At 54.8% G+C, this 25,773-nt stretch overlaps 1 protein-coding gene across 6 annotated transcripts in view; it reads right to left on the bottom strand.

Moving 5' to 3' along the window:
* PHACTR4 (phosphatase and actin regulator 4) overlaps positions 1–25,773 on the bottom strand; it is a 61,088-nt gene that overhangs the window by 20,778 nt on the left and 14,537 nt on the right. For 2 of the 6 annotated variants that reach the window (XM_084496887.1, XM_084496888.1), the window contains exon 2: positions 17,770–17,816. In XM_084496887.1, the coding sequence (XP_084353013.1) occupies positions 17,770–17,785 (16 nt within the window). In that variant the 5' untranslated portion in view covers positions 17,786–17,816. Of the gene's footprint in view, positions 1–981; positions 3,263–16,161; positions 16,233–17,769; positions 17,817–25,773 lie in introns of those variants that run through there. The other 4 variants (XM_084496889.1, XM_084496890.1, XM_084496885.1 and 1 more) reach the window with 4 other exon arrangements.

Genomic DNA, 25,773 nt, shown 5'->3' with positions numbered 1-25,773 from the left:
GCAAAGACCCAAGACCAGCTGCAGGAACCCCCGGGCTGCCGGCCTCCAGCCTCGGGCACGGCGCAGCATCATCGTGCTGGTGACCCCACTCCTCTCAAAGTCACCCCCAGCTCTGGTGCCTGGTGAGAGATGAGGCTGAGACGGGGCGGATCCATCCTCTACCAGCCCCTAGACCCGAGGAGACGCTGCCCATCGCCACTGACAGCGCAGAGAAGGATGAAGTTTTCTTCTCTCAATACCACTTATTTTTAGCAGCTCTTGAACAAGACCAGCCAGAGCGAACCGGGGGTGGGGAGCAAAGTCCCCGCTTTAATCTGAGCCCTAAAAACGCTCCAGAGGTTCAAAGTCATAAAAGCGAAAAAGAATGAGAGAAATCATCTGTCCCTCGGGGAGTTTGCTGTGCGCAGTGTCAAGTGTTTCTGTAAAAATCAGCTAATTTGGTGCACGGAGCGGGCAGCTCGGGCCGGGCAGCTGCCAGCCCTGGGGATGTGACAGCAGAAACAGATTCCAGCGCATCCCAGTCCCAGGCACGGCACCGGGTGGTGTTTGGGAAGCAGCACCGCTCCCAAAGCCTCAAACAGGGGAGGATCGGCTCTCCCCATCCACCAAACCCCATCAGCTAAAACTCAAGCCGAGAGCAACCTGGCAGAGGAGAGAGAAAACAAGCAGAGAGGCGACTGCCAAGCCCCAAAAGCGGGGTGCTGTGCACACAAGGAGGCAGTTTTATTCGCAAAGCTCATGCCCCCGCAGCCACCCCTAAAAACCTGAGCTCGGAGCCTGCCCGCAGACCAGCAGAACGCAGCACGGCGCGGGACGGAGGAGAAAGGAAGGAAATGGAGTGATTCCTCCCGTTTCTCCTCCCGGCTCCCAGCCGGGCGCAGGTTACACAAGCCCCGCGTTGCATTCCTCCCCTCCCGACTCCTCCGTTTCACCTGCGGTCCTGCCCCGCCGTCCCTCTCTCCCTTGCCCTCCATTACTCACCGAAAGCAGCCGGACTGACCGGTCTGGAGAAGTGCGGCTGCCCCATCCGATCCCTTCCCCAGCGGCTCTCCGGGAGGCAGCGGGAAGGGAGAGAAAAACCAGCCGGGACCCCGGGAGAGCTCCGGAGCCCTTGGAAATGGTAAATCCACGGCCACAAATGGGCAAGGCTCCAGTGCTGGGCGAGCGCGGTGGCTACGGGCGGCAAGGCGGTGTCAGGGTGTGCGGTGAGGGTCCCGTCCCCGTCCCCCGGAGCCCAGGCACTTGATTCTCATAAATAGGCGCCCATGCCAGCTCCCCTGGCGCAGGAATGCCTGTCATTCCAGAGCCGCGCTGGCTGGGGCTGAAGCTCAGGAAGGGGAGGAGACAGCCAAGGCTCCAGCCACTGAGCTGCACAACCCAAATCATCAACACCCCTCGGTCCTTCCCAGCACCCAGCCCTGAAAGAGCTGGGAGCCAGGAGGGAGAGCGGAGGGGTGCTGAGAGCCTACCTGAGCCACGCACAGCCAGGGGGGAAAGCCCCGTGCTGTAACACAGCCCTGGGGTTAAAGGGAATCACAAAGTGCCCCAGCTGCTGTGCACAGAGCCAGGTGCACGATAAAAGTAGGATTTAACAACAATTCCCCTCTCCGCTAAAGTTACCGGGAAGGTAGGAGGGGTGGGGAGAGGCTCTTCTCCTCTAAATTAAACAAAGGGGCTTCGGTAAGGGAAATAAAAGTTTATTTTTGATACACGCATCTCATCTCGATGGCTACGGTTACAAACGCCCCTCTCAGCATTTGCATCACAACAGAATTTAAATGCTCCCACTCGGATTCTGCTCTTTTTCACCCAAAGTTTGTGTTTGGGCTTTGGTGTCCTACAGACGCAGCGGGACGGGGTGACGCTGAAGCATTCAGCAGCTTTGTCTTAGCCCAGAGGAAACAGAACATTTTCAAAAACACGCAGGAATTCGCAGAAGTGACTAATCTGAAACCCGAACCCATCTGACACATCCAGGTTTCTCCTGGAAACGGTTTCAAACACCAGGGTTTGCTGCAGCCCTCGAGGTCCCTGCTCCTGCCAGGCCGGCAGCCGCGCTGCTTCAGCCTCTGAATATCAGCCAGGGTGAGCTCGAGATGAGCTCGCTGCTGTAGCAGTCCCAGTAGCGAAACACACACACAAAAAAAGCTGCTATTTTGGGAAACAACAAAATCCCAGATTATCAACTGGGGCTGGTCCAGCTGGGAGCAGCGCACATCGGTGGAACAACTGAAATGAGACCGCCACACGCAGGGGCAGCTCTGCAGCCACACCGGAGCGGGCAGGGGTCATGGTGAAGCCTAATGAAACTGCACCAAAGTCACAAGGACACCTGGAAGATGTCGATGCCCTCGGTCCCTCCACTGTCACTCCACGCATCCAGCTCGCAAAATCCGCTCCTTGCCTCTGAAGCACAGCTGCAAAAACACAGGGGGAAGCGGGTGTGCCTCTGTGTGGCACGGCCAGCAGGACGGATGGACAGATGGACGGACGGACAGCAGGAGCAGGTGGAGGAGCACGGATCAGCAGACACGAGGGGGTGGACGAGCAAATGCCACTCTCCTCCCTCACACAGGACACATGCATGGTGCTGGAAGTGCTGCTCTTCTCACCCTCCCACCACCGGTCCCTGCTCAGCCGCAGTGCTCAGGCTTGGAGGCACTTTCCATTTTCCTTGTGGGCAATTAAACACACTGGTTATGGGCATGCTCCACCTCATTTCAGGCTCTTTGCTTCGAAACAAAAGGAAAAGCCATTTTAAAGCCATTTAAACATGCAGCCATCTGGCAGAGACCCACAAAGTTTGGAGAGATGGCTTCCAGCCTCTATCCAAGTCCCTGCATCAGCTGTCCTGCTTGGAAGGAGGTCTGCAAAACCCACCCGAGGGCTGCAGAGCACCGCACACTTGCTCCGTACCTGCCTGACTTCCCAGGAGATTGAAGCCGTTGCATTTTACACCGCATTTGCTGTGAATTAAGAGCACACAAAGCTGAGCCGCAGGACAGAAGACACGTGGAAGGTGGTTAAAGCACAATCCTGTGCCTGACCCTTTGTTTCTGCGTTAGTGGAACAGGAACCATTAGTCTGAGTTTCAGTGAGAGAGGTTTAAACCGATGCTGCACTCCCCAAGGATGCACAGCGACAGCTTCTCAGGCTCCGGTGCCACACAGCAACTCGCCGGGCTGCGAAATCACAAGCTGCAATAAAGCACTTCCACATTGCTGTACCACTGATTAGGGCTCATGAACCTTCCTGAAGGGAATCTACAAGGCTACCTGGCAAAGGTGCTCACGTTAAGATGTGTAGAAGTGTACAAAAGGCAGGGCTGAGCTCCTCGAGGAGCGAAGAACTGCAGATCTGCACGTCACATCACAGCCGGGTCTGGATTTCAGGTGCTCTTTAGGAATATCAGCAGCAGCTCTTCTCGCTGGGGGGGAACAGCAGGAGAAAAATACAGGACAAAGCCACGGGCCCAAGCCCTCTGCCAGTGGTGCACGAGGAGCGCAGCGCCCTGATGCTCGGGGCTCAGCCTCAGCTCCACCAACAGCAGCCAGGGGGCAAAACCTCAGCCCCCAGCCAGCTGGACATCTAGGCTAAAGGAAAATCCACGCTTTGAGCAAGGACAAGTAGCAAATGCCCAAAATCCCCATCTGACATTGCCGTGCGGGAGAAACTGGCGTACTGCCGCTCCTCCTCGGGGACAGGCGAAGGCCTCCACGAGAAGGAAGAGCTCGAAATAGCAAATAGCTTTCTCCAGGAAAGCAAAAGGGGTCACCGGCTGACAGTCCCTTTGACGTTTCCTTCTGAAAATTTAGTAACCATGAAAGTCGCAGGAAAACACTCTGGGGTTTCAGGAGAGCCAGCGGGTGACACGAGGTGAGAGGAGCGGTTACGGGCAGCGGACGCCCGCAGCAAGCAGCGGGGCACGTCGCACACCAAAGCTCGCCTCTGAAGTTTCATTTCCTCTCCATCCAGGCCGGCATCCCATTAAAAACCTGGCGTTCAAGTGGCACTGCCTGCTTACACACACTGCAAAAGCAGCCCTCCTGGACTGGTTCACTTCAGAACCTAATGAACCCCATAATGAGTATTAGCTGCGCTAATAAAGCCGCTGCTGTTGGCATCTCGGCTCACACCGACGTGAAACGCCGCATTCATCCGCGGTGACTCAGACGTTTGTGCTCCGTGATTCAGCCGTGGGGACATGAGAAAGGACTCCTGAGCCATCCCTTCCCCGCAGAGCAGGCTGCGCCCAGCCGGCGATACTGGGCGTCCTCCTCCTGCCCAGGAAGGCCGGGGCTCCGTCCTCGACAAAAATGCACCCGCCTGACGCACGCGTACAAGCCCATGGAAACATTTTACCAGGGTTGAAATGAGAAAAAAAGTAGTAACAGCACTAATCAGGACAGACTCTGCCGCAATTCCTTTGCTAGCAATCCTCAGTGCCTTCAACAGAATAGGGAGAGCATAAAAAAAACCCTACAGCAGCTCTGGCTGCCTACAGAACTGCCCATTTTGTGCTCGGAAGGAGCACGTGGAAGTTATTCATGACAGCAGCAGCCCAGCACGAGGAAGCCGGGCAGTCCATCTGGGAGGTGGTGAGCCGACACGCCGTGACGCTCTTCCTTCCCCCGGCGCGGCACCACGAGCCAGCCCCAGACCCGGCGTGGAAACGGAAAGCAGTTTATTTATAAGGCAGCTGGCACCGCATTGTTCGGGCTGGTTCGGATGAGAGCGCGGTGAGGTAAGCGCTCCCGAACCGCGTGATTTCCTCGGTGCTTCCCGTGACATTTCCAAGCGGGAAACTCCCATTTCCCAGAGCATTCCAGTCCCCACCAGTCCGCCCAGTCCGGGACATGGTGGTGCCGCGGTGGGGAGCCCAGATGTCGAGTGGGGCCGAGCACGGCTGGAGGTTCGGCCTCACGAAGAGGAAGGAAAAGCAAAGCAGAGCGCACACCACTGGGAAGTCTCACGGTCAAAGAGGGTGGCCAGGAGGAAAGGAGCTGCTTAGCTAGAGGCCCAAGCAAAAGGAGGCCATGCAGAGGGTTTCGGGGCCGGGTTTGAGGCCACGATACCCCGTAAATTTGTTTCCCAGCAGAGGAAACGCAGCTTTCACCGAGAGCCATTTCAGCCGGCGCTGAAACCACATCACCTGCAGCGCCTCCTCGCCCCTCGCTGCCACCGCTCACCGCGCAGGAGGGAGATTTTCCTGTTTGCAGGTGAGGGCAGGCGAAGGAATGCAGTCCTGGAAATTAAAGATTCGGTCACATCGTGGCTGGGTCGGTGGCTGCGGTGACTCACGGCTGTGCCAGCTTCAGGCCAGGGAACCTCCAGTGCCGCCAGGCTGCTCGCTGCAGCACCTCGGAGCGGCGTCACGGCCGCACTGGGCAGGAGCCAAAGGAAGCACAGAGCCAGGCCGCATTCCAGCAGAGCATCAGGCAGCAGCAAAGCAACAGCATATTCCCAACAGCGAGGCACTGGGCGGCAGGATGCCCATCTGTCACTCCCAGCTACATTATTAGGAAAACATTAAGCAAAAGCGCGGGGAAAATTACATTAATTATTCCATTGTTGGGGGAAGAGACAAACACGACGTTCGGCTTCGCTCTTCTTACACCTATTTAGAACTGCCCCCAGACAACAGAACTGGGGTATTCAGAGGAGAACCTAGAACCTAAGGCTGCAAAATGCTGGAGGTAAGGAACGAGGAGATGAGCAGAGCTCCAGCACAAACCAACCAAATGCCCCTCTCCTCTCCAGCCCCAAGCAGGCACTGGTTTGGGACCGGCACAGCACAAGCACTCGGTGCCCTTCCTTTGGGTGCCCCGCTCCCAAAAACCTGGCAGCTTTACACAGACACGATTGAAATAACCGAGCCCTTCAGCAGCGAGGTCTGTCCTTCCGTGCCACCTGTAAAAGGGTGGGAGAAGCTCCTAAAGCACCACAGGGAGGCTGCAAATTGACAGCAAGAACGACCCCTGCTCTGATTCATCCAGCTCACGGTCCCACCTCTCTCTTCCTATCTCTAATCCTCCAGGACTGCAGACTCCCCAGAGCTGAAAGCCTCCCTGCCCACGCGCTCGCCGGGACGAAGGGCAGGATGAGCTCTTTAAAAGCAGTTTCCTCCTTTTAACGTTTCACAAAAATCTCAGCGAGCGCACGTGCTCCTCATTCCAAAACCCAAAAGTGCAGCAGCACATCTCGGCGTTTCCTCCACCACCTCCAAGGGCCCATTGCAGAGAAGCCCCATTACCCTTTGACACCTAGAGCGCCTCAGTCCCTGGTTACATTTTTTTTTTTTCCAAATTCCTGCACAAAGCCGGCCAGTGCCAGGGCATCCTACCATCCTTCCCTCGCTTGGCTCCGGCCAGGGGGACGCACAAAAGCGCCTTGGTTTAGCTTTTTGGGGAACACCCAACTTCCACCGCACCTGCTCTGCTTTAATTATTGACTAGGCTAGAAGCTGCTCATTAAGATGCAAGGCGAGCTTGGCACACAATCTCAGCTTCTGATCATCTCCAGCAGATACGCTTGGAAAAGAAACCCAAGCTCCCTGCCACGGCGCAGCGTTTAAAAGGAGCGGCAGCAGCTCTGGCTCCAGCCCCTTAAATTTCACCACAAAATGCTTTTTTTGCACCCGTGCGCCTCAGACCTGGTGGAAAGTTTGCAGTTTTTAACCACAGCTTCAGCATCGCACACCAACACCGGGCTTTCAAAGCTTCCTCCAAGCGCGGTGCGTTTCCAGCACCACTTGGAGCAGCGCGGACCCAGCAGGTAATTACAGGTTTGACCTCCGTCTTGCACAAATATGCCTCCTGAAACAATGCGAATAAATATTTGCTCAATACGAGCAGACAGCTCCGAGAGGAACCATTCCAGTTTATCAACTTTGTGATTCATGTTGATACAAGCTTTATTCTCTATTTAAGGAACCAGATAAGGCTTAGGAAGTTCATCCAGCCAAATACATTTCGTGGAGCCACCGGGGACCACCCCGGGCAGTGGCACGGCCAGCCCACGGGTCCCACCCAGCAGCGAGCCTCAGCCTCTGCTCTCCTGATATTTGCTGTTGCTCAACCCCCGAGGTGTCCCCGGGCAGCAGCAGGGTGAGAGATTGACACGGGCAGAGCGAGAGATGGCTGCTGGCGTGGCCAAAGCAGAGCTTGGGGTTGGGATGGGGACCGACCCCTTCCTTACCCTTTTTGAGCCCTCGATTTTGCTTGGGGGAAGAGAATTGTGAAAGGCTCGGAGGAGCCGGAGCCGAATGTGAGCTCTGTACTCCCCAAACCCCATCCCTTGCCTTCACACAGCGCCCTCCTAACAACCCAAAAAAGGTCCCCTGAAAGCAAAACGGGGCAGGTGCCTGTGCCAGGGGCAGAGGCGACCACGGCCGGCAGGGAGCTTACGGCACCCGCTGCCCCCAGCCCCGTCCCCACACCGAACGGCGCCTGAGCCGTGCCTGACTCACGAGCTGCAGAGACAATGCCACGGCCATTGTTTACCGCGTCAAGGACGTTCCGTATAATTAAAGGAAATGTCACAAGATGAGATAACGCCGACGGGTCGGGAGGCGCAGCTCGTGGTAGCCTCACAAGAAGCTGTCTGTCCCAGAGGCCGTTTCCCCCATTGCACACACAACCCCTTGCCCATTGCCAGGAGCCTCAAATTTCACCCAAATTCACCCAAATCCCTCGCCCCGCTGGCTGCCCACTTGCTGAGTTTGCAGAGCGCCATGGTCACCCTGCCTGGTGTCCCCAAAAGGAGCTGCCACCCTAAATCCCTTCCAAACCTATTAGGCAGCACTCCTGCCTGCTCACGCTTGCACGTGGGGCTGCAGACAGCCTCCGAGCACTGCTGCAGGCAGGGCCCAAAGGACACAGGGCTAAATGGAAAGGGGAGAGCCGTGACCACAGCCTGGCACAGCCCCCACAGCCCTTCAGGGCCAGCTTTGGGACCACCAGCAGCCGTGAGCTCCGCGAGGGCCAGCTGCTCCAATATTTGCTCACCCCCTCAGACAAATTTTGCAGCACAAGAGCTACCGCACGCTACTATTTCAGGTATGTAAGCCAACAAGCCTACAGCCAACCCTGGCAGGCTCACACGAGCTGTACTCACACCTCCAGCCCCCAAAAGTCAGCGGGCTACGCAGCGCAGCCGACCCACCTGGCTCCTGCCCACGGCAGCCCTGGCAAACCTCACGGCTGTGTCAGACACCTTGAGATGAGCTGGGATTGAAGAATGCAGCCCTACAGGCACTGCTGAGCGGGGGGAAGACCCCACGGGTGAGCATTGAGCATCGGTGTGAAATCCCCAGCACGGCATCCGAAGAGCTCCCTCCTGGAAACGCCCAGCACGAGAGCAGCAGCGCCAAGACGTGAGTTCAGGGCTTCAGCTCGCGGCGAGAGTCACTGGGAATTACCTTTAAGGGGTCCGAAAGCCACTGAGGAAAGCAGGCACGTTTCAATTCACTAACCCTGAGGATCCGCACTTCCCATCGAAAGCTCTTCAAAGGTGCACAAACGAGGCTGGAAACCACGGCTCCAGTAAGCACACTGCTCAAACTGTACTTACAGCCAGGACACAGAGAAGACATTCGAATGGGTGCACAAAATTTTGGGTGTGCAAATGTGAACACCAAACCCTTTCTCTGTGCCCTTTCATCCCTCCTTCCAAAGCAGTCCTCAGAACAAACCCTCACCTTTTTCAAGGGAGGAGAAAAAAGCCTCCAAAAAACATCTGTGGTTCTGACAGATTCGGATCAGCTTTAGCAAAAAAAGAAGAATAAATCAACCTGGGAAACTAAAAGGTGACTGACCCGCATTAATGGAACTTGCCCACATTTATGGAAATTCCTGGTTTGGCATGAAGTCACCTGCTCACTTAGTGGATATTGTAGGAAAAACACTTCTTGACCCTACTGATGGTCACCACGTTTTGCTCTGCTGCAGCCACGGACTTGACCTGGCAGTGACTGTCCCATTGCTCCCGCTGGTGACAAATCCTGCCTAAAACTCAGGCCACCAAGCCTTGGGGGGCCGTGGGGCCGGCAGGAAAGCAGCACGTCCGTAACGAACCTCAGCAAACCCCGGGATGTGCAGCAGGGCTCTTCTCCTCTCCTCCCTGCTGGATCATCTCTGTTCTCGTCTCGCTCCCGACATTGGCCGAGCAGCAATGTCTCAGACTGATGGCTGGAAGAACACCCTCGAGACAATGATTTGAAAATGCCACCGGCTGCTTTTGCCTAGAACAACTGCCACAGGCTATCGGGGATGCAGGATGATGCTCTCAAACCAGAGCTGATGGCTCTCGGAGCATACGATGGCTCGGGAGCAGTCTGCAGCACGGGAGCTCACCGACAGCGTGATGAAGGAGGGCTCAGTTCACACTCGTCCTTGCTCTTCAGCTCTTTTCCTAGGCTTTTATTTAGGGTTGAACTCAAGGGATCTTTGCTGCGGAGGAAGGAATCGCTTCACAAGGCAATGGGGGTGCTCTTTATCAAAATAACTCTGTAAAAAAATCCATCAGTGTCAGGAAACAGTGCCCCAGACACCATCCCCCAAAACTACCCGCGGGGAGACTGATGGATACCGTACCCTGAGCAGGAAAATAAGAAAAAACCCTGAACAGACAGGGAATGTCAAGGGTGCCAGACTCACTAGAATAATCCCATTACAGAGTTATCCAGAGCAAGCAGTTTCCTCAATGTTTGCAAGATAACAGGATTAACTTCATGTTCAACATCATTTCAGCCTAATAATTGCAGAATCACTCCTAAGGCCCTAATGTCACTGATTCAACAGGGGATTCCCATCAACCCTCCCCACCAGCCCCAGCTTTGAAAGGCCGTTCATTAGCGTCAGCATCTTAAGTTAATTACTTTGAGAGATTTTCCTTTCCTCCCCAAAGCCAACCGTAACTTAACCCCTGCAGCACGCAGTGCCCGGGCAGAACAAAATCCTGTGTTCCTATAGGAAGGAGCAGCGTTTACCTTGCTGGGCACCACTAAAGTCTCTGAGATTTAATGCTAAAATCAAAGGGGTTGGGGGCAGCTGAACCCCAGTGTGAGTCCTGGGGGGCTGGCTGCAGGGCCCCAGCTCCCAGGCAGGCACAGAGGCTGACCCCAAAGGACGTCTTCCCTGAAGGCAATCGGGGGATCGTGATCAGGGGATGACCGCCTGGTCTGCAGGGCTTGGCTTCCTTGCCAAGGCGTGCTGTGCCCTAGGAGCCCAGGGAGACACAACACAAACAGCACGCAGAGCGGCTCCTAGCCCACAGCGGAGAGGCCTTGGTTTTCTACAGGATTTGGAGCACAAACCCCTGAAATCCCACCTTTCCCCAGCACGGGGGTGGCTCGTTTCGACACGCTGCACCCATTAAGCCTCCCTTTATCCTTCCATCCCTCTCCCGAAGCGCTCAGCGTGCCACCGAGCCACCCAGGGCTCCCAGCAGCTTGCCCCAGGGCAACCCCCAGGACCCCTCCCCAAGCACGGAGCTCCACAGGGCCCAGGAGTGCCCCCTCCAAGCCCCCCCCAGGCACAGAGCTCTGCTGAGCCCTGGGGTGCCCCCCAGGCCCCCTCCACTGCAGAGCTCCACAGCACCCTGGTGCTGCCCCAAACCCCCCAGCACAGAGCTCTGAAGCCTCGGGGTGCCCCCCAGGACCCCCAAAACCCAGCACCGAGCCCCCAAGACCCCCCCACGCCCCCTGCCCAGAGCTCCACAGGGCCCTGGGGCTCCCCAAATCCCCCCAGTGCAGAGCTCCACAGTCTCAGGGTGCCCCCCAAGATCCCCTCCCCAGCTCGGAGCCCCACGGGTGCCCGGAGTGCCCCCAAATCCCCCATGGGGGGGCCGTGGGGTGCCCCCCAAGCCCCCCCCCAGCCCGGAGCTCCGCGGCCCCGGTCACGATCGCCCCCTGGTGGCCGCGCCCGGCTCGGCGCCGGCAGCAGCCGGGGGGCTTCGGGGGGCGCCGGGGGGGGCTTCGGGCATCGTCCCGGCCTCTTTCCAGGTCCTCAGGGCACTTTTTATGCCAGTTCCAGCCCAGTTTGAACGGCTCGAGGGGAATTAGGGCCTTTTCTATTGTTTTTAAAGCGCAGAGGAGTACGAAGGCAGCGTGACCCTGCTGGTTCAGTGCTTTAGAAACCCTAAAACCAGCACTTCTTGAAGCAGGGCAGAACCAGGCTAATCCCCTAATTTATCCCCTAATTTAATGCCCTAATAATTTCCCTAAGCACCCCTCAAGCTGACCACGCCGTGCTCATCACTGGTCGCACCACAGCCGGCTCGGTCCCACGCCTGCAGGAAAAACACAGCAGGCAGTGAGCGGGGTTTTTGATGCATTCAAGCATTTTGGGAGAAAAAAGGCACCTTTAGAAACGAGAGCTGGGGTAAAAGCAGCAGTAAGGCAGTGCTGGTGACGTGCGAGTGTTCAACCCAAGCTGCTGGCTCAGCCAAAACCCTTTACAGCTCGCAGGGGCAGCAGCACCACTCAGAGCTGGTGTTTGGGGTTTTTGCCAAGCCAGCTTTGCCATTCAGCACAGACACACTGCTGCTGTGCGACCCAAGAGAAACAGCAATAATAAAAATCACTTCATTTAAACTAAACCCACTTACCTCTGGTTCCAGGCAGGCTTCTCCTATCCCCAGCCCCAATAAAATCCGCCACTGAAGTCTCCCGAGGACTCGGGGAAAACAATGTTCCAGAGGGCAAGGTGAATTTAAGGTCCAGGCTGAAAATGACAGCTAGAAACTCTCGCAATCTAACACTTCTGCTCGGTGCCCTACTTACCGAACCACAATGCCTCCACATTCACTACTTCACAGCGAGTCGGCCTGAATCACCCGGAGGATTGATTACATGCCCTACAAGGCCTTATCTCTTAATGCCAGGAGTAAAACTGCTCAGCTCCATCGCAGAGCGCTCCAGCGGGTCCAGCATCTCTCCCCCAGCACCAGCTTTCGCCCCTATTTGCTCCAGCCAGCCCTTAAACCAAAGCATCTCCCTCCCAGCACATCCGCAGCTTGGACCCCAAACCACAAAACCACCAGAATTAATGCTGCTTTCCTCCAGGCAGAGCTATCTGCAGAAGCCACGTGCCCGTTTACTACAGCAGCTTTAGAAGCCGCTTGAAATGGGGTGCCAGAGTTATCAGGTCTCTGGACAGTCAGCAAAAAATCTGTGAAACTCTTGGCTTGGAGTCACAGAGAGATGAGGCAAGAGTTTGGACTCCTCTGATTGCTCAGAGGGGGAATTTCTGGGCATTTTTTAAAATTTATTATTATTATTAATAATAATTTTTAAGTGCCAAGCCAACCAGGAGAGGGCTAGCTGATCTGAATCACTTGCACACGCAGGAGGCAGAACAGCAGCAGCACGGCACGCATTGCCCCGGGCACCCTGACAGCACTCAGCACCTGATTTGCACCGAGAGCAGGAATGTCCATTGCAAATTCAAGAACAAAAGGCTGTCAGGATCGCATCCCAAAGGACTTCCCTAACGTGTCAAGTGCTCTCCTTACTTAGGATAATGCTCTCGGGTAGGTTAGAGAGCGTGCTGGACTGCACCTTGCTTACAAGTCCAGTGGTCTCCAGTAAGACCAGTGCAGCCCTCCGGTACCTCTGGCTGAGGACCTGCAGGACTCTGCCTTCCTCGCAGTGCTGCAGCACAGCCTCCTTCCGCTGCAGTTCGATTTAATCTTGTTTCATCTCAGCTGCTCTGGCTCTTCTGTGGTACTGCACAAGACAGTTACGCCGCTGTATATGTGATTTGTAGGATCTCATGGGGGAATCGCAGCTCACGCATCTTCCTGGAAGAAAACCTGCTCTTTTGCTGTGAAACAGACATTGCAAAGACGTTTCCACTGGCTAGTTGGCATTAACTGTTTTTCTCTGGCAGTCCTCAGAGCTCTGGCAGGGAAGCACTCACACTGCCACGCTCTGTGCTCGACTCTGCAGATCGAAACCAGGAAAAAAAAAAAACGCTGCCTCCAGCAGCCTGGTTTAAGCGAAGAACCACGTCACCAAATCACTTCAGTTCAAGACAAAAACGCACATTTGACAATTTTTTCCCTAAATGCTACCAAGCAGCTAGTTAAACGCCTGTCCTGGTGGCAGCCTCGAAGCAGCTCGGCTCCAGCTGAGGCTTTGTCACCACGAGGGGATTTGCACCCAGCCGGTCCCCAGCACTGCCCCGAATCCTGCAGAGGCTGCAAAGGGGCTCCGAGTGCCCTGCCTGCCCCCACACGGACCGTTCCCTTCTGGAAAGGCACCCAAGGGACCTGAGTGAGAGCCCTGGAGCTCTGAAGCCTTGCCCTGTTTCTGCAGAACAGAAATAGGGCAACAGAAATGGGGCTGTGGGTTTAGGGTCTGTCCCACGCAGGCAGCTCCACCTGCAGCTGGCAAAGTCCTCGCCTCCGCTGCCAGCCGCTGATCCGTGCCGGAGTCACCAGGTGGGGACTCACGCTCACGCTCTCTCTCCCTGGCTTCAAACTGAGCCCACAAGGAAAACATTTTCCATCCCAGCAGCCACTCCCTCGGCTGTGCTGCTAAAAACAAAAGGCTTCATCAACAAAGGAACGGCGAGGAGCACGCCGCTTGGCGGACACCTTTGGTGCAGAAGCAGAAAACTGGTTTCCCCGAGCAGGTTTTTTCCTGAGCAGGTTTTGTTTTCCCCTAGCACACTTTGCCAGGCTGAAGCCTTCTGCTCACTCCCACCAGGAGGAGATGCCCAGCTCCTGGGGTCAGGGGAGAGCAGCAGCAGGGGCAGAATGAGGCAGGAGGGAACCCACACATCCCAGGTATGAAAGCAAAGGGTTATTTCGGATCCCAGTGCAGCAGGCTGCTGGAAGCTGGTGCTTAAAGTGTCTTGGGACAGGCTCCCACCTTGACCAAAGCATCCATCACTTCTGAGCATCACAGGCAGCAGAGCCAGAACCTGCTCGGGCGATGCAGCCCCGGGATGGCTTGGTGCTTGGTTTTGATCTCAGCTTCCTCTGACACAGCTGGGTTGCCAGAATTTGGCAGCAGTGGATGCACCCTGCTACAAAGCACCGCTTCTGCAGGCGTGCTTTGGATCAGAAGCAATCTAAAAACCTGCTCCCCACGCACGTGCCACGATCACGCACTCGTTTCCATCAGGGCTTCGAACCTCAGCGTCCGATGGCACCGCTCTCGTTTTTAGGGATAAAAATGGGAATTGGGAAGCCAGGCACGCTTTCTGCCAGGACCAAGCAGCAAAGTTAGTGCAATAGAAATATTCACATTTTGAGCCCCTTCCTTTCCTCGGGCTATATTTGGAGTCTGAGTGTCCAAAAGTAGCAGATTCGTGTCACACTGGTTTCCTTATGAGGCACGTAGCCCAGAAGCCAGCTTAGACGCTAAAACAAATTACTTCTTTGTTTGCACAGAGGTTAAGGACTTGAAGAGCATTCCCTATTTTTAGTAGGAAAAGAATTGGGAGAAAGTAGCACAGCATGAGATAGGGTGATGAAAGTCAACCTCGAATAAAGAAATAAGTGCAGAAGATTCTTCAGGCATCCATAAATTCACTGTCTCAAGTGTTGTTCTGTAATAGAAGCAGCTTTGGGCAGGAGCCCATGGGTGCAGAAGGCTGCTCCACTGCTTCCCAGGACTCCTCACAGCTGTCCCACACAGATTCAGACCCTTTAGGGAACCTACCACGAGGTTTATCCCAATACCCCCAAAGTCTGCAGCCACGAGCAGAGATTTTCAAGGGAGCACTGAACTACAGGAGCCAAAAGGACCCAAGAGCAGAAGCTTCCTATGGCAAAAGGCAGCGCTGTGCTCCCCGATGGCAACCGGGGAATGCTCAGCTCAGACACCACGAGTGAGCTGCAGGCCCCTCTCCTCGTCAGGTCCATCCAACACCTCTGCTTTCGAGGAACCACGGGCATAAGGTGAGGCTCATCCCACCAGGCACAAAGTTTCCACTTCAAAATTTGCTTTCTAAGGTCTCCCGACTTACAGGCAGATGGGATGCTGGCTCTGATGATCCCTTCACTAAGAAAAAGGCTGAAGCTTAGCTCACGGCAGCCTAAGAGGAGAGCGGTCTCCAGGAGGGGTCTGGGCAGCGTGGGCAGTGAATGCAACACGCTCCGAAAATAGAGTGTGATCCTTCACCCTCAGCACTCCGACAGGAAGGATCTGATCGGGGTGCAATGTTCCAGGGCTATTTCCCTTCAGCAGATCACTCACGTAGGTGGGACCTCAGCAAGAGGAGAAACGGCCAACACACAGCATCTGTTCAGGACTCATTTATTCCTCTCGCCAGCCTCCGTCCTCCCACCGCCCGCAGGGCTGGGGACAGCACGCTGCCCTGCTGTGCCCCCACTCCCCGCTGCCACCACCTCCCCGCTCCCACCACCCCAACATTTCCTCTGCCTCCAGCGGGCTCACGGCACTGCTCGGTAGCTGGAGGGCTCAGGCTGATAACCTGCTGCAACTCCAGTCCTTTACGCATTCTCTAAGCTGGTGCCAGCCATACAGACACAGCCGACAGCAAAGTAATTTCATTTTGCTTAGCCCAGCACGAGAGACAAACTCGGCCACCTGATGCTGCCCTGGCTGCACAACGCATGCACATCCACATCACTGACCTGGTAGCTTAAACTACAGGCAGCTGCTCAGGGCCACGGCCCAAGGCTTGCAAGAAGTTCCTGTACGTTCTTCTCTTCTCTCTGCTTGGAAAAGCAGCCCGTGGCTGGGTTGAGAGCAAATTTTTAAGTTGCATACCTGCTCTAAAATAACCGTGTATAAACAAGCTCTGAAACTTCACTGCAGCTGCCTGGAGACCATGCTCCTACGAGTCTTCGGGGATGAGCATGAATTAAAATCTGAAGACAACAGCAAATTTCGTTTTTAATTAGCCAGGGCAGCCAGCCAAGGAGGAGCTCCCCCACCCACCCATGGCTAGTGAAGCCTGACAGCTAAAAAGGATTTATGCTCGACTGTGCAGTCCCAGTGGCCATTTGAAGCGCACCAGCTCTGAACACGCGCCAATGCAGTTAAAACAAAAGCCAGCCATGCAGCATTGTGAGTGCAGTTAATATACAACCAGGGAAGGACAGCCATACATCAAAAAGCACCAGGCTTTGAAGGAACAAAGGGCACGGACTTGAGCGCAGCTCCTGCACGCAGCTCCGCCTTACCTCATCCCCAGCCTCAGTGCCCGGAACAAGCCAGGAGTCCTGAGCTTAGCAGCACCTGGAGAATGAGCATCCTTAAAAGCAAAGTAATTTTTAAAAAAATAGTAATAAGAGACCCATCTGTTTATATTGCCTTTAACGCGGGGCTCGGAGCTCCCAGCGCTACCACCACCAAGCTCCACAGCCAGCTGTGCGAGGTGTCTGTGCATGCAAAGACCAGCACAGATGCTCCATCCTCAACCCTCACAGCTGAATTCAGAGGGAGAGGGGAGGCAGCCCTTCAGCTGGCACAATGCGAACAGGACACGAAGCCTTTCCCATCCCAGGCCACCAGCGCTGCTCAAATCAGGAGCCAGAGCTCCCAGGAACCTCGAGAGGCTCCAAGCCCACGTCCTGGGGTTGAGCAGGGAGCTGTCATCTCCGCAGCCACTGCTTCGGCTGCCAGCACCGCGTTCCCTTCACCCACCTCCCCCAGAAAGGCAGCAGCTGGGCTTAGTTTGCCACAAGCAAACCGTACGGGAAAGCAATCACCACAAATTGAATGTGCACCTTCCAGGCTAACAATTAGAGGCCGCAGCAGCAATTCCTGCCACCAGGATTATAAGCCTGACGTGTTTTTATGCACATGCACTTGGCTCGGAGCTGTTGTGCGAGTCAAAACCGAGCCTCCAGCGGACAGGCTGGTAGATCTGCCAGGCCGAGCACACCACGCTGCTGACGAGTACATCGATTCTCACGTTTCAAGGATGGCATCACCTGACTGCAGAGGAGTCATCTAGAAATAGCAGCTGTGGTCACGCAGCTGCACTTCCTCACAAGTCGGGGAGGTTTCACCCACTGCCCCAACGTGGTCCACAAGATGCCAGGTTAACATGCTTCATGGAGACCAGCTTCCCGCGGGGCAGGCAAGAGCTTTCATGCAAATCCCACGTCAATGGCAGAGGAAAAAAAGGCTGGATAGCCAGTGCCTTCCACCACCATGTTAGCCAAACAGTTGGAAAAGTCACTGAAGCATCCTTTAAGCCAGAACTCCACCAGTTTTAGTTGCAACCGAATGCTTGCATCAGTTAAACCTCACAGCAAGGAGTCTGCTTGCCTCAGGTCGAATAGTAGGCAGTGCCTAAAGCGAGAGCTTTAAAGCCAAATTTTAATTAAAAAAATCTCACATCTTCTGCAAGACAGAGCAGCCTAGGGAAATAAAATCAGAAAGAAATCAGGAACTACCATGAGCTGATCCTTCCTTCTGGCTTGCCACGTGCCTCGCTCAAATCACAGACCAGCTCAGAACTCCTAGCCTCCTGCCTATTCAGGAAGGGGATGCTGTTTGTTTTCAAGAGCTTGGGATATTCAAGAAACTTGTATTCCAGCTCTCACAGATGGGAGATTTCAAAAAAGATCTTCCAGATGTACAGTACGCAGCTTTGGTCGGTTCTGATCCGCACCATCACTGCAGTAGAGCTGCAACTGATGCATCTGCCAAACGATCTCATTTTCTACTCATCTACATTTGAATTAAAGGCATGAAGTTTAAAATAACAAGGTTCATTACAGTACTGAGCAGACGAAGAAAGAACAGGTCAACAACCGATGGTAAGGCACCGAAGTACTCACCGGTGTTCTCTTCCATTCCTCTTGCTCACTAGCTGTCTGAGCAATTCCTGCAAAAACAGGAAACAAAATTGAGACAAATTAAATTTCCAAGCGTGACCAAAGCCTGGGTTTCATTTCACTTCCCTACCAGCTCTGCTCAGCCCACACTAACTGATATGTAGAGAACCCAGAGCAGGAATCCTGCCCCAGCAACCTAGGAACAAGAGCGTGGTGCCTTCACCCCTCTGTGAAGACGTCAGCAGCCTCTGAGCACTTCTGTGGTCAATGAGAAAGAAAAGCGAAACAAAGTCAAGGTGTGACAACTGCAAAGCATCAAATCTTCCCTCCCAGGGAAAAAAAAAAAATAAAAAAAATCACATGTGCCTCCTCGAAAGGACATGTGCTTCCCGTAAAAGGGAACAGCTAATGCTTATCTAGCAAAGACAGCACAGCACGTGCACGGAAGTATTGCAGAGCTCACGTAATGTCAAGACAGATCTGATTGTACTGGGGAGAGAGGACAAGAAGGAGGAAGCAGGGCTAGCAGCAAGCCCAGCTTTTCTTTGGAGAAACTTCTGAAATGAGGCGCAAGAGGAACTCGTTTTGGGGAAATCAGGAGACATCTCGATTCTGACGTACACGTGCGGCACCATAAAAACAGGCTGAGCACTCCAGAAAGGGGGAGCTCCCATCCTGAGGAGCCCACAACCAGCTGAGCTCCCAGCACGTGCTGGCTCCCACGGCGGTGGTGGCCCCGCTGAAGGTGCCTCTGAGCAAGCCATCGCCAGCAGGGCTTTGGGGCTTCGCTCTGCTCAGCTGCGTGGGTGAGAGGCTTCCTTTGATCAGGCAGCCGCGCTCCGGGCTACCTCTCTGCTGCAGCCAGAGCAGCGCCACGGCAGCATTCTGCGATGGGGAGAGAGCCTCGATATTAATTAATTAATGCTCAAAATCTTGCTGGCAAGCACAGCTTCTGAAAAGCTTTGCATGGAGGAGTGCTGTCCGTGCGGAGAGGGGCAGCGAGTCGGGCACCCGAGCACATCAGGCGGTCTTCACCTCGGAGGCGGGTTGTGCTGAATGAAGTTCCTCGGGAAACACACTGAGAATCCCCCCAGCTTAACCCATTAACACCACTAAAATAGAGCTAACTCACACCTTATGGACAACGCCTACCCTAAAGCCTGCGTCAACAAGGACACCACGTGCAAAAACCAGGCCGAAGGCTCCCCACCGAAGGCAGAAGAGCACAAAGGTTTTTATGGGTATCCAGCCAGCCCCTGCACACAGACCAAACCCCCCCTTAGAGCAGCTCCACCGCACGGGGAGTGTGCAGGCCAGGTCTCCCTGCCTGCCCCGTCGGGAAGGGAAAGCAGGAGAGAAACACAAGCAGACACCTCAAAGCCTACGCTAACCTCAGCCCAGATGACAGCAGCCCTCCTACTCCCCCGAAGCCACCAGGGAGTTGGCTTTAATTTGCCTTTCAAGGGCATTCCTGCACAGGCTGCGCTGAGCTTTGCATATTACAGGGGGCACGTTTGTGCCTGGAATACTAACGCTGGCAGCCCGCTCGCCGCTGGACACCGGCTGCAGGCACCAAGGACATCTGTCATCGCCTGCCAGCGCGGCTGTGAGCACCTCTGCCCATACCAGGAGGGATGCTCGCAGCACAGCGCGTGCAGCCAGCCAGCTGCTTATTAATAGAACCGGCTTAAAAGGCACAGCAGAGTCAGAGCGAGCAGCAGCAGGGCTCCCAGGTTTCCACCAGGCTGCCAAAGCCTGGATTTGTCTCTGCCTCGCTAGGGAACGGGCACTTGCTCACCCAAGCCACGGAGCAAGCAGCGTGTGCCCTGCTGCCAGCGCTGAGCAGCAGGGGGTTATTTGGGAACTGCTGCCTGCAGGAGACAATCACTGTTAGCCCCTACCGTCAGGCGTTCCCCTCCTCCCTGAAGGCAGCAGGTCCATAAGTCTGAGAAAACCTGGATTTTGCGTTTCTTTGAGCACCGCCCGTGCTACAAACCCACTGATTATTCGTGTCCTTGAGTGCTCGGCTGTTCCCTCGGTGGCTGTGTGAGGTTCCCCTGCCCAGCGAGCCGCGTGCTCCCAGCACAGCTCCTGCCACTGCTCTCGATGCCCCTCGGCACCCCGGCCAGCAGGAGCACAGCCTTTGTCTGGCTCACTAGTTCAAACACATTGCCCTTTTTTTATTATTTTTAGCTCTTTGTACCAATCTAAGAATATATTCTTGTTCCATTGACCCATCTCTGAACTCGCAACAGCAAGGTGACGGCTTTTTTCCAGCTCACACAGGAGAGGACGGCCTCGCAGCCGTGCTGTGGTGCTTCCTGAGCCGTTTTCTGCCCCGATTCTGCTGGGAAAAGCAGGGAACGGGGCCAGCCCCGGCTCTGCCCCTGGGCTCAGCTCCATTGTGTGCAGTCCCACAGCAGTGCAGGGTCTGGATCTCTGTGCACGTCTCTGCTCCTTGCTCCAGCTGCCCTGCACCCAGGCAGAGCCGACCCAGATGCAAACCAAACCGCTGCAGGAGCGCACCACGGGCTGGGGCAGGACCCCAAAAGCCCCAGCTCTGGATCCCAAGTCACTGCCAAGCTGCACACTGCAGCACCGTGCTTTTTGAGCCAGGCAGGGCTGATCACAGCTGATCACAGCTCCCCCACTTTGTGTTCTCATTTGCAGCGAGCCTTGCCCAGAGCCCTCGGCTGCCGCGCGCTTTCGGATGCGTTGGCAGCGAGGCTCATTAGCTGCACCGCTCTCCTCACACAGGTTTCTGATCCAGTGCTGCTCGGCTCCTCCTCTGACACCAGATCACTTCTTTCAGACGACGACGGGATGTTTCAAAAAGTCCAACTAAAACCAAACCAGCGTGGGCTGCTTTTTTTTTTTCCCCCCCGGCTAAAGCAGAGAGCTGACAGCTCCTCCAACGCGAGGTGGCACGCTGCCTCTCCGCGGCGGCTCCCAGCGGGCTCGCCCTGGGCGTGCAGAAGCCGTTTTCCGTGCTGGCTCAGCTCTAAATCACCAGCCCTCAGCCCAGACAGCGGCTGGGCAGCTACCACAGGGCTCTGACTGTAATGAGACAAAACCAGAGGCTGCTTGGAAAAAAAAAAAAGAAAAGGGTGTGGGGGAGGGACAGGATGCTCTCCTACCGGTCCCGAGCTGTCCCCATTAGCAGGGGAGAGGGAGAGGGAGGTGTTAATAAGCAGCAGCTAGCCCGAGGACCAGGTCTGGCATTAGCACAGCCCATTAGCTAGCGCCCACAAAACGAACCCAGGCTCGCTCGCTGACCTCCCAGAAGACGCTTTCCCGTGACCCGGTGTGCTGCTGGAAAAAGTCAGGCAATCAGCGAAACATGAGCTGGGCTCAGGCCGCCAGCTCCATCCCTGCTTCACGGCCGTGTCTGTGAAATGCGCGCTGCAGAGCGGCTCCCCCTGGGTCCGAGGACAGCCGAGACCCGCAGGGCACCCACAGGAGCTGACAGACAGACAGACAGACACGGGGACACCACGCACAGGGCTGGCTGGCAGACCGAGGTTGGCACCGAGCAGCTTGCTCATCGGTCCAGGCAGGTTCTGAGCCTCAAGCTCACCAAATTTTACCCAAACCAAGCCACCAGAAGGACTTTTCTCAGCGCATCGAGCCTGGCCTTGCAGAAATGCCCATGGCTGGGCTCACATCAAAACCTTACCAACTGCACCACCAGGGCTGGTTGTCCATCCCTTTTCATAAACGCACTGAAAAACCAACATTTTATTCTCTCATCCCTCAATTACTCATTCTGGGAAGACAGAAGAGAGGATTTTTGCAAAGCTGAGATAACTCCACCTAATACTAGGGGTATGCTGCCCATGAAGCCCCGTGAAGTCCTCAGGGGAAGGGCTAAAATAACTCAATTTATCCGCCAGCCCTAAGATTAAGAGCATGGTAAACAATATTAAAATTCTTTTCCACAAAGCAAAATAACTCAACGGCACAGCGCGGTTCTCCCAAGGGGCAGCTTATAGCACGGGTGCAGAAGAGTTTAAATATCACAAGGGAAATTCTCCTGGCACACAGTTTCTGCATACCAGCAAAAAAAAAGTAAAGAACAGAGGAAGCACACCAAGTGCACTACTAAAAATTAAAGCCAAGGTGTGAGGGGAGCTCCAGCCTCTCGTTGGACCAAGCAGGACAGACAGGAGGAGATGCACGAGCCCTTCTGCAGGTCAGAAGCCAAAACGCTCCTCTGTTTTTCTGACTTCACCTAGTAACAAATGATCTCCACCTCCAAAACCTCCTGCTTTGCTCATGTCCTTCAATTATCATCGTTCCAACATCGTTTGCTACAAAACGCTGCTTCCCAAATCCTCCGAGCAGCCTCCGCTGACCCAGTTTGTTCCACGCAAATCGCAGACAGGGCGCAGGGGAGGTCAACTCCTCTGCATCCCGGAGGTAAATCAGAATATTCCCACTCAATAAAGTGACACAGATTAAACCAAGTCGTTCTCGCAGCCCGAGCTGGCAACGCGTCAACGAGCACGGATCGTGGCACCGATAATTAGCGGTCCTGCAGCTTCCCCGGCTTCACGAGGGTCCCAGCTCTGCCACCTGCAGCACGGCTCCACTTGAGAAAAGCCAAACACGGCGGCTGCTGGGCAAAAGGAAAAGATTTTGTAGAAGAAACGACACGCATAACGGGAAGAGAGGGAAAATTCGGAGGTATAACAACCCTAAATGCAATTTAAATTGAATACTCGAACGACTGGTTTTGAGGAATCTGAACAGAGCAGGCGACACCGCAGATGAAACCAGCAGCTTTCCGTCGCAGATCCAGCATTTAATAACGGGTTCCCCAAGTAAACAGCAAATATTTTTCCACAGCGTGGCAGCTGCCTGTGGGTGGCACAGTAATATAACATTACCAGCGTGGATTTTGGACGGGAAGGGAGCTGCGTCCTCTGTGGCTGCGAGGTGTGCTCGGCCAGGGGCTTTTTTCACCTCTTTCATCACTTTTACAGCTCTTTGTGAACCCTCATGCTCACCAGCACGCTGTGCAGACCTCTGAGCACTTGCAGCTCCGCTGCAGAGCAGTGCTCAGCCTCGGACAAGGCGTTGGGCTGCCCGTGCCTCAGTTTCCCCCTCTTCAAGACGGGATAATTTCCATCATAAACCACATCAAAAAGAAACTAAATCTCCCAAACAGCACTCCCACCTGGCCAGCCTACTCAGCTAACGTGCCAAACAGCCAAGATTTTCCATTGTCCTGCTCGAAACAGCTCACAGACTCTCAAAAAATCCCCCTCCAGCCTCTCCCAGGCGTCTCAGCTCACCGAGCGAGCCGTGTTTACCAAACCCGAAACAAAAAAGCCAGGAGCCTGTAAGAACGCATGGCACCGAGTCGAACGCGGCGTTACTTCAGAGCCAGCTCCCGGTGACAAATGCTATTTCTATGCAGCTGGCAGGACAGCAAACACCGATTCGCCTCCAGACCTCCTGGCAGCCGCTCAGCAGCTCTGGAGGTGTGGAAGTGCTCGGGGACAAAGCCTGCAGCAGGAACAGAGCGGAGCAGCCTCCCTGCGCGCTGCCCTTGAAGCAGCTGAAGGGCTCGCCTCGACCAAAACGATCTCCCTGACAGAGGCAGTGCAAAATTCAAGCAGAAGGGCTGATGAGCACAGAGGGCAGGCGCTCTCCTTCCTGCACAGGTGCCCATACGTACTGGGGAAGCTGACAGAGGAATGAGAGCATCCCAAGGGAGGCAGCGAGGCACGGCGATTCCTTGATCAACCCCCAAGCCACCAAGAGCAAGAGTCTGTCCCCTCCGGATTCCTAGATGACAGCAAATTGTAAAACTTGAGCTTTACCTCTGCTGTTGAGTAGATGTGGAAGTCTCCCTAGAAGGCTTGACAGATGCGCTCAACACCTGCAGCTCACCACAGGTCTGTGCAGCTGGTATGTAGTGCCCTGTCCTCTCTGTCTGCCCAAAGTTTAGCAATTCAGCTTGGAGAGGTTTCCTAAAAGACAAGGATTGGGCTGGCGGGCACACCTAGCACGTAACCACATCGCTCAGAAACTGCCCCACAGCCCCAGAACAGCTCTACCGCAAAAACCTCTCCAGTACATTAGAGGAAGACGTACACACAGTCATGGCAGGCTGAGCAAGATGACCCATTTGCACAGACCTGAGATGGGAACTAAAGGCAACCCGGAGCAGAAATTTATAAGAAAAAAGCCGGGGGACCAAGCTTGATGTAATTAAAAGCAGGTATCGAAGATGTTCTGGTCATCCACAAAACCATGAGACAGGACTTAAATCTATCAATGCTCACAAATTACCAAAATGTGTTAATAAATTTGGATGGTGAAGAGGCAATTCACACATTCTGCTCGTACCTGGGCACCCCAGAAGGAGAGGAGGAGGAGAGCCGAGGTGTTCAGAGCAGTTCCCACAGAGGACCCCATTTCTCCAGCTGCCCGACTCACTTCTGCAGTGGGGCTGAAGGAAAGGACCCCACTCACCAGCACCTGCCTCAGCATGCTGCAGGCAAAGGCAATAAATATTTCAAATACAGCAGATTTGCCCCAAACCTAAGCTGTACATACTATTTCTTTCAGCTTTTCAAAACGTGCGAGATGACAAACTGAATTCTCCAGTACAGCAGTCCCATATCAGGAGCAATATCATCGCTGCCTGAGCTCCCACAGCATGCCTCAGTAGCTCCAGAAGTACCAGCCTCGGTTCCTGCAGCAGAGCAAGGCCTGTACAGATTTAATTAGTGCGGTAATGGGAAGCACACTGGAGACCGGGAAATGCCTGGCATCCCATTCATCTTTCAGAGGGCTACACCAGCGTAAAGGGAAGGCATTCAGGAGTGTGGTCCCTATTCCTCGGGCCTGTGGATATTCAGAAGAACCAAGTCTTGAATTTCCCCCACCCAAGATCTGTAAACCAACAGGCAGCACACTAAACGTTTGGTTTCACACCCAGAAGGCAGGCTTCAGCCTGACCACCCTAAACCACCCTAAACACCAGCCACCAACACAAGCCTTCCTTTTCTCCCCAATCTTTCCCATCCTGTTGCATTCCCCAAACCACTACCCTGGCTTTTCGGGGGAGCAGATGTGGCTGGAGGAGGGCTCCAGCCCCTGCTCATCCCGCAGCTGGGTTCAGCTCCGCAGCTGGCACCTTCCCACCACGTCCTAATGCACAACCCATCCCAACAAATTAAAATTCCTTGTGATCAGTGCATACCTGCTCGCCCAGCAGCTCCATCTCGTACCTCACCTCGCAGGGAACATCAATTTACTTTAAGAACAGATCTACGTTATCCTTAGAGAAGTGCAGATGCAACTGGAGGCGACAGGAGTCCTGCCTGTGAGGTGAGGAACCTGCACAGCCCACAAGCCCAGGACAGCCCACGTGGAGCCAGACCCAATACCACAAAGCAGACTTGTGACAGCGACTTTGTGACAGAAATAAACACCAGCCAAACATATTATAGAATATCCCGAGTTGCAAGGGACCCACAAGGATCATCAAGTCCAACTCCTAATGAATGATCCGCACGTGAAGTCCCATTTTCCCCTGTTTTTAACATCTCCCACTCTTTTTGAACCTGTGCAGGGACCAGTGAAGAACCTCACCCCCTGCTGAAGACAAAGCAGCGATTCCCACCACATCCACTCGGGCTCAGCTGTGTGCAGCACGGATTCAGCAAAAAGGTTTCCCTGTCCCCAGGGAAGCCTGCAGCTCTCCGAGCAGCAAGGGCTGCTCTTACAGCCCAGCAGGGCCTCCCCACAGGACCCAGACAACAAAACCCTTTTAAAAAAAGGACAAGCTCTACCAAAAGCACGAGCCCAGCTCCCTGCTTGCAGCTGTTGGCCACGAAGCACAGGATTGAGCCTGTCGGGATGTCGGAGCGAGGCGAGCCTCCCATCACGGCGTGCACACCACCAGGACACGCACCCAAAGGGCACCTAATGAAGGGTTACCTACCTCTGGCTTCTGGGGTAAAATACAAACCACCTTTGCCTTAGTTTTGT

Source organism: Aythya ferina (assembly GCF_964211825.1).
Source record: "Aythya ferina genome assembly, chromosome: 24".
In the NCBI taxonomy this organism is placed as follows: Eukaryota; Metazoa; Chordata; class Aves; order Anseriformes; family Anatidae; genus Aythya; species Aythya ferina.
Note: the sequence above shows the minus strand (reverse complement) of the source record. Positions and strands in the feature narration are given on the sequence as shown.